Genomic DNA, 8,396 nt, shown 5'->3' with positions numbered 1-8,396 from the left:
CAAAACCACCGCATCGTAATATAATTTTAAATTAGGGACTTTAAGCCCTCCACGTTCTCTCATATCCTGCATAATCTTAAACCTAACTCTTGGTTTCTTACCCGCCCAAATAAATTTGTTGATACCCTTTTGCCATCCCTCCAAATTAGCATCTTTTTTTAAGATAGGAATCATTTGAAACAAGAAAAGAAATTTAGGAAGAACATTCATTTTTACAGCTGAAATTCTTCCCAACAGAGATAATTGCAATTTTTTCCAATCATTTAAATCCTTTTGTACATTAGCCCATAAAACTTCATAATTATTCTTATACAATTTTGTGTTAGCAGCTGTAATATAAACCCCCAAATATTTTACCTTTTTAACCATTTCAAAACCTGTAAGTGTAACTAACTTATCTTTATCCTCCTTAAACATATTTTTCGATAATATCTTAGTCTTATTAGAGTTTACCTTAAAACCAGAAACTTTCCCATATTGTGCAATAATTTCAACCACCTCAGTTACCGAATCTGTCGGCTGAGTTAATGTTAACACTAGGTCATCTGCAAAGGCTCCTAATCTATAGTCAATCTTATTAACCGTAATTCCTGTTATTACAGAAGATTCACGAATTTTAATTAACAAAATCTCCATTGTTAACACAAATAACAATGGGGATAAAGGACATCCTTGTCTAGTTCCTTTTTCAATTTTAAATGCTTCCGTTACCCCCCCATTAACTATAATCTGTGCTGACTGCTGTTGATAAATGGCCTTAAAAGCAGAAAAAAATTTTCCCCCAAAATTCATTCTATCTATAACCTGAAACAAAAAAACCCAATCTAATTGATCAAATGCTTTTTCAGCATCTAAAAATATAAAAGCAGCCGGAATTTGATTATTCCTATCCAGATATTCCAATAAGTTAGTAATCTGTCTTACATTATACTTCATGTATCTTCTAGTTATAAATCCAGATTGATCACTATGAATCATTTGGCACAACACTTGCATTAATCTATTTGCCAATACTTTAGAAAAAATCTTGTAATCTATATTCAATAAAGATATAGGTCTATAATTCTTAGGTTGCGTCAAATCTTGACCCTCCTTTGGTATTAAAGCTATAAAAGCAGTCCTCCAAATAGAAGGTACCTCCTTGCCCAGTAATATACTGTTAAACAGTTCCTGTAAAGGTTCTATCATTTCTTCAATTAATGTCTTATAATAGACTGCTGTAAATCCATCTGTACCTGGAGCTTTACCAACCTTTAATTGTTTAATTGCTCCCTTAATCTCCTCAACTGTAATTAAACTATTCATTTTTTCCCTTTGGTTGTCTGACAATCTAGGAAAATGTGCCTCCTGTAAATACTTATCTATTTCTCCAATTTGTATTTTTTTCAGAGGCATACAACTTAGAATAAAACTCCAAAAAACTCTTCTTAACCAAATTTTGTTCAAATGTCACTTTACCATTATAATCTATTTTCTCTATAATTCTTGATTTCTGTTTTTTCCGTAGCTGATAAGACAACCACCTTCCAGGTTTATTTGCATTACAAAATGTATTATATTTCATATACCTTAAACTAGTTGCTGTCTGATCAGCTATTAACATATTAAATTGTTCCCTAAGCATAGTTATAGATACTTTTAAATTATTATCCAACGGGTTTAAGATAAAAGCCTGTTCTTTCGATTTAATCTCCTCCTCTAACTCCTTTCGTTTTTGTGCTTGCTTTCTCTTATGAACACTATTCATAGAAATCAAAATACCTCTCATATAGGCTTTGCTAGCATCCCAGACTGTTGAAATCGGAGTACCTTTATGCATATTCAGCAAAAAAAATTCTTTCAAATGACCCTTACACTTCTGCACATTTATATCGTATCTAAACAAATTTTCATTCAATCTCCAAGATCTTTTCTTTCCTTCTTCACCAAATAATTCCATCCACACCGGACTATGATCCGACAATGTCCTGGGAAAGATCTTAACATTCTTCACCCTGGAAAGAAAGTCATTAGTTATCAAAAAAAAATCAATTCTCGAATATGATTGGTGCCTATCCGAGAAAAAGGTATAGTCTTTCTCGTCCATATTCCGTTCCCTCCATATGTCCTCTAGTTCCAGTTCCTCTTTCAGATCAAAAAAAGTTTTTGGCAATGTTGAGTTGAAAACTGTGCAGGAACCTTTCTTATCTTTTCTTGAATCTAAGACACCATTCCAGTCTCCCATCATAATAACAGATTTATAATCCATTTGATTTAACTTCTGATGTATCAATTTATAAAACTGTTTCTGCTGTTGATTCGGAGCATATAATCCAATAATAAGACATTTCTTCCCATTCAAAAGTATTTCAATGAAAACATATCTTCCTTCTGGGTCAAAATCAATCAGTTTAGGCAAAAACTCATTCTTAACATAAATAACTACTCCACCTTTTTTCTGGGGCGCAGGTGCAATAAAATGTGTTCCCAATCGTGAATTGGTCAAATACTTTTGATCTTTTGCTGTAATATGAGTCTCTTGCAAGCAAATAACATCATTTTTGTGTTGCTTCAAATAATAAAATACCTTTTTTCTTTTCTGCGGTGAATTCAAGCCATTAACATTCCATGTCAGGAACCTTGCCATCTTTAGTGGCAGAGAGCCTCAGGAACGCCCCTTGCAAATCAGCCGAGACTGATTTCTTTGGTCTCGCTCCTCCCACTGGCTCTGAAGTTACTTGCTGCTCCACAGGTACCGCATCCACTCTTCGTTGCTCTCTTTCTTTACGTCTATGAGCTGCACNCCCTCTTCTCTAATTTAATTTATATAATATAATGTCCAATAAGATTTTCTTAAAACTGCCACAAAAAGCAGAAGCAAATAGCTTGCCCACCAACAATACAAGTAGATCTAATACAATAATAGTCCAGCAGAAAGTGAAAACAAAATTGAAAGTCCTCAAAAAGTGAAAGTCTCTGTTAAAGAGCAAAATGCCCTTCCACAGCCATTTTTTTTCTTCCTTTCTTCTTAACCTTTAAACATCAATGGAGAAGTCATTAAATTCAGAGCTAAAGGCTCAAATCCTTGCAGCTCCCAAACACCTGGATCGCTCTGTCCGCTCACAAAGATTACTCACGATCTCCCATAAGCAGAGGTTGAATCCGTGTCTGGCTTCGTTCACTGGAACGGAGGCAGCCCGAAGCGCGGAGATGTCCCTGACTCCGGGGGAACTCACCTCCACCCCCACAGCTGTAAAACTGTGAGAGATCGGGAGTTCTACCCCTATCAGGGAGGCTCCCCCCCTCCCCTTTGCCCGGGGAAGGGGATTCCAAGCCGCGGAGCAGCTGTTTGGCGCTGCTCCTGCGGCTTTTACGCATCCTCGGGGCGGGCGGCAAAGAAAAAAGCCGCCATCGGCGCCGGAATTCAAACCGGAAGTCGAATGGTGGTTTGTTGATTGTGATTTCTCAGGTAGCCATAGCAGTTTGGGCCAGGAGTTTAATGAGGTTCTGCTAGCTAAAGTTACACGGGAAGTTCAAATATTGATTTACCTATTAAATCGATTTAGAAAGCCACTCATCTCAATGGCTATTTGTGACCTGAGACATTTATGATCTGGATTGTTCAGAGGTTGCTTTTCACACTGCAAGCAGCCATCAAAATTATTTGAATAAATGAGTAGGAATAAGAAATCAAAAACATATTTTAAATTTATGTATCCAAATTGTTTAGTCCTTGAAAGAAGTTGATCCAGAAGGTTACTACAGATTTTTTTCCACACAGAGATACGTCACTACCTACAAAGATTTCACCTCTTCCCAGATATTGGTGGGTTGATAAGAATTTCTTCTTTCAGATTTTGTGTGTGCTCAGTTGTTGGTCAACCTGTATTTCTAGAATTTTCTTTTGTTTTCCATTTCAGACATATAAGTCGGAAATCTTTCCTGATTGCTCTTGAGTCTTAAGTATCTTTTGTGGGAAGAGGGCTAAATGGACTTAGGAAATTTTGACAGACCTCTTGTGATTAGGAAGACCTGTGCAGATCCATCAGTCTGTTTTGGAGCTGGATTAGAGACCAGAGAGAAGATGGAGGGACAACGCCCAGCTGGAAAAAGCTCTGCAGTTGCTCAGTCTTGGAGCTGTGAAACGAATGGGGCAACTCCTGGGCAGAGAAGCCAAGAAGTTGAAGCCAACAGTTCAGAAGTCCAATGCTGTCACTTCAGAAACGTGCAGTTCCAGGAGGGGAGGGGTCCCCGAGATGTTTGCAGTCAGCTTCACCGCCTTTGCTGTCAGTGGCTGCAGCCAGAAATACACACAAAGGCCCAAATGCTGGACCTGGTGCTGCTGGACCAGTTCCTGGCTTTTCTTCCCCCAGAGATGGAGAAATGGGTGCGCGAGTGTGGAGCGGAGACCAGTTCCCAGGCGGTGGCCCTGGCCGAAGGCTTCTTGCTGAACGTGGATGTGGAAAAGATGCAAGAAGAGTTCCAGGTGTGAGAATATAGTCTTAACAGGTCTAAAGAGGATCTCTCTGAATTTGTCAATTCATTCCAGTTTTCTGAATTATTGTCAATTTCTTTCTGTCAGAGTTTTCTGGAATTATTAACTCCTAAAGCTAGTTGTTCTATTCTTCCAGAGGATGTATATGGGGCAATTCTTCCATTCCGTTTCGGGTTTCAACAATGGACATTGGTGTCTACTAGTTTGAAGGTGCAGTATGATAATTCATTTCTATCTCTGTGCTCTTCCTTTGTTTCTCCTATCACATCATGTCCAGAAATCCTTGGAAGCTACGACTGAGTATCCCAAGGGGGGGGAAAGTTTCATCCAAACCCTCTCAAGAGCTGCTATTTGAGGAGAACTTCCAGAAAGGTCAAAGTCAGGACATCACACCAGGTAACAGAAGGTCTTTCTGTGCGATGTGAGATTTCAACATTTAGCTGATTCTTTAGCTGCACATCATTACAATCTCTCTCTTTAACAAATCTGCTTCCCCCATTTTTCTCTGTCTCACAGAGAGTGGAAAGCTGTCTGTGGAATTTGTAGAGTCATCTCTTTGTGGTGGAGCTGAAGGATTGGCTGAACCTCTACTTCAGGTAAAGAGGAGAAACGTCGGAAAAGGTCCATGAATCTTGGATGGATTTCATTTTGTTTTAGAGTTCAATGTATAAAATTGCTGTTTCTAAGCAATATACATTTAACATCCGGTCATTGAACATTCATGCTCAGCTTAGTCTACCCTCTCTCTTTGTGAGATGCTTTCTCCTCCTGACCAGACAGTTGTGAGCATTGGGGCTGTTCCTTCGTCTCCCAGGGTCATTCTCACATACCATTACAAAAAAATCCTTATTTTGCCTTTTGAAAAGCATCTTTGGTGATTGAGAATCTCCATAGATATATATAGTACTAAGTGGATATAAGACCCAACTACCAATTGACCAAGAAAACTATTTTAGTTGGCTAAGCTGAAAAGCATTCCAAATACCTCCAACTAGATCCAATCTGCTTCAGTTATGTCATCAGCCAAAAGCGGTGAGATCTCACTCTGAATTCTGCAGAGGATGCTCATTTGGTTCACTGGATCTCTTTCCTAGAATTAATGGAAGAAAAACCTCAAATTATTCTTGGGATTATCTGTTAATAGGGAAATTTCTTTTCTTCTCCAGGATGTTGTGTCTTTTGAGGAAGTGGCCGTGTATTTCTCCATGGAGGAGTGGTCTCAGCTGGACCCTGCCCAAAAAGCTCTCCACGGAGAAGTCATGCTGGAGAATTCCAGGAATCTGGCTTCTCTGGGTAAGAATCCCTGTCTGTGCTCAGAAACATAGAGAAGTCATGGGGTGGGGGGGCTCAGATGATATTTCTGATAAAAAACGTCATTTATTGATACTCTTGCCTTTATTTTTTGTAAATAATAAAGCTAGCGAACAAACCCCAATATTCCTTCCTCCTGCTGTTTTCCCCACAACAACAACCTTGTGACCTGGGTTGAGCTGAGGGAGACTGGCCCAAAGTCACCCAGCCAGCATTCATGCCTAAGGCAGAACTAGTACTCCCAGTCACCCAGTTTCTAGCCTGGTGCCTTAACCGTTTGACCAAACTGACTTTATGGAAGAAGGAAATTTATTGGAAGAAAAATTGGAAAACTGCCTTGCCTTCCTTTTTACATAAAGGAAATGGTTTGTTGGTTTGTTTTTAAAAAAAACCGCTTTCTGCTCATAAAATACAAAATATTCATTTCCATGCCATAGAAGATATTAGCCAGAATGTGAGGGACAGGCTGTATGCAGGAATGGTGTGGCCTCTCTTGAGCAAAGGTCCTGCCTACCAGGGGTTCAGTATCCACTCCTGAGCCTGTCATTGGTTCCCCGATGGGTGTGAGCTGCTATAAGCAGGACTGGATTTAGCCCTGAGAGGGATGTTCCCTTCCTAGAGATGTGCCCACTTGTGTACAGAGTTTAATATTAGCCTAAGTTGAGGGTGGGGAGCTATTGCCATCCAGGAATTCCCCTTGGCTTTGAAAGATTCTGCTCTGCAGACAAGTGGGGATGAGACTTTCATTGAAATTCTGGACTGGGTGGATATGTTGCTAACCCAGCAGTGTCCAATGCACTTAGGGAGTTTGTGGCACCATGGAATAGTCCCAGGTCAAAGATTAGATCAGGAAGAAAAGGTTTGATTGTTCCCCTATTCTTGCTACAGTTTTCATTTTTCTTTTTCAAGGCTTTAATGGGCAAGAAAATAAGAATTGCAAGGAAGAATGCCAAATGATCCATTCAAAAGAGGGAAAAGGGAAGTTTCCAGATCAGATACAGCCAAAGAGTGATGAAAGAAAGCAATCACAAAGTGGAATGAAAAAAGGCTTTCCGAGGTACAGTCGGCTTCATAACCATACAAGCATTGATATGAGAGAAGAACCATATAAATGCATGGAGTGTGGAAAGAGCTTTAATAAATCTGATCATCTTATTTCCCATAAAAAGACACATTTAGAAGAGAAAACATATAACTCCAGGGAGTGTGGAAAGACCTCCTGTAATGATTACTCTTTTAGAAGTCATGAAAGAAATCACAAAGGAGAAAGACTTTATAAATGCATGGAGTGTGGAAAGACCTTTACTGGTCACAGTGGTCTCAATTACCATAAGAGGATCCACACTGGAGAAAAGCCATATCAGTGCCTGGAATGTGGAAAGACCTTTACTTGTAACAGTCATCTCAATACCCATAAGAGGGTCCACACTGGAGAGAAGCCATATCAGTGCATGGAATGTGGAAAGTCCTTCTCTTGTAATTACTCTCTTACAAGCCATCATAAGAATCACAAAGGAAAAAGACCTTATAAATGCATGGAGTGTGGAAAGACCTTTACTCGTAGCAGTAATCTTAATTCCCACAAAAGGATCCACACTGGAGAGAAGCCATATTTATTTATTTATTTATTTAATTTAATTTATATGCCGCCCTTCTCCCAGCGGGACTCAGGGCGGCGCACAACATATTTAAAACCAAAGCATATATACAATCTCCCCCTTAAAACCGAATTAAACCAAATTTAAAGTTGTGTCTTCCAAATTCCTAAAAAACCCAGTATAAAATCCACCCTAGGTCAATGCATGGAATGTGGAAAGAGCTTTACTTGTAGCAGTAGTCTCAGTTCCCATAAGTGGATCCACACTGGAGAGATGCCATATCAATGCCCGGAATGTGGAAAGTCCTTCTCTTGTAATTACTCTCTTACAATCCATCATAGGAATCACAAAGGAAAAAGACCTTATAAATGCATGGAGTGCGGAAAGACCTTTACTAAGAGCAGCAATCTTAATTCCCACAAGAGGATCCACACAGGAGAGAAGCCATATCAATGCATGGAGTGTGGAAAGACCTTTACTTATAGCAGTAGTCTTAATTCCCACAAGAGGATCCACATAGGAGAGATGCCATATAAATGTGTGGAATGTGGAAAGGGTTTTAGGTGGAATTGTGATTTTATCTCCCACAAAAGAATCCACACAGGGGAGAAGCCATATCAATGCATGGAGTGTGGGAAGAGCTTTGCCATGAGTTCCACTCTTGCTTGGCATAGAAGGATCCATACACTGGAGAAACCATATCAATAAAGGAAGTGTGAGAAGAGCTTTGAAAGAAAAATTTAAAAACTGCACAGGTTTCCTTTTTTGTATAGAAAGTGGATTTATTTTACAATGCTTTCTGCTGATATAATACAAAATACTCATTTCCATGCCAAACTGTTAAGCATCAAGCAATGTTTTTTTAATGGGCAGCTTTCTGTGACTATACCCCCCCGCCCCATCTTTATAAATGCAGAGGAGATTGTCATCAAGGAAGTGGCAGCTCTCTCTTTTGCTAATAAGATGGATGAAATATTTCTTTTAAACACATGCAACTCTGATTTTTACTACTC

At 39.2% G+C, this 8,396-nt stretch overlaps 1 protein-coding gene across 1 annotated transcript; it reads left to right on the top strand.

Moving 5' to 3' along the window:
* Nucleotides 1-6,876: 6,876 nt before the first annotated feature.
* Nucleotides 6,877-8,121, top strand: LOC107296771 (zinc finger protein 708-like). The gene is made up of 2 exons (XM_029286138.1): nucleotides 6,877-7,397; nucleotides 7,581-8,121. Exons 1-2 carry the CDS (start codon nucleotides 6,877-6,879, stop codon nucleotides 8,089-8,091), a joined length of 1,032 nt encoding a protein of 343 aa, XP_029141971.1. The 3' UTR covers nucleotides 8,092-8,121.
* Nucleotides 8,122-8,396: the final 275 nt, after the last annotated feature.

The sequence above is a fragment of the Protobothrops mucrosquamatus genome, unplaced genomic scaffold, assembly GCF_001527695.2.
Source record: "Protobothrops mucrosquamatus isolate PMUCROS unplaced genomic scaffold, P.Mucros_1.0 scaffold2970, whole genome shotgun sequence".
Lineage (NCBI taxonomy): Eukaryota > Metazoa > Chordata > Lepidosauria > Squamata > Viperidae > Protobothrops > Protobothrops mucrosquamatus.
The sequence above is the reverse complement of the archived record's forward strand: the minus strand, read 5'-3'. Positions and strand labels throughout refer to the sequence as shown.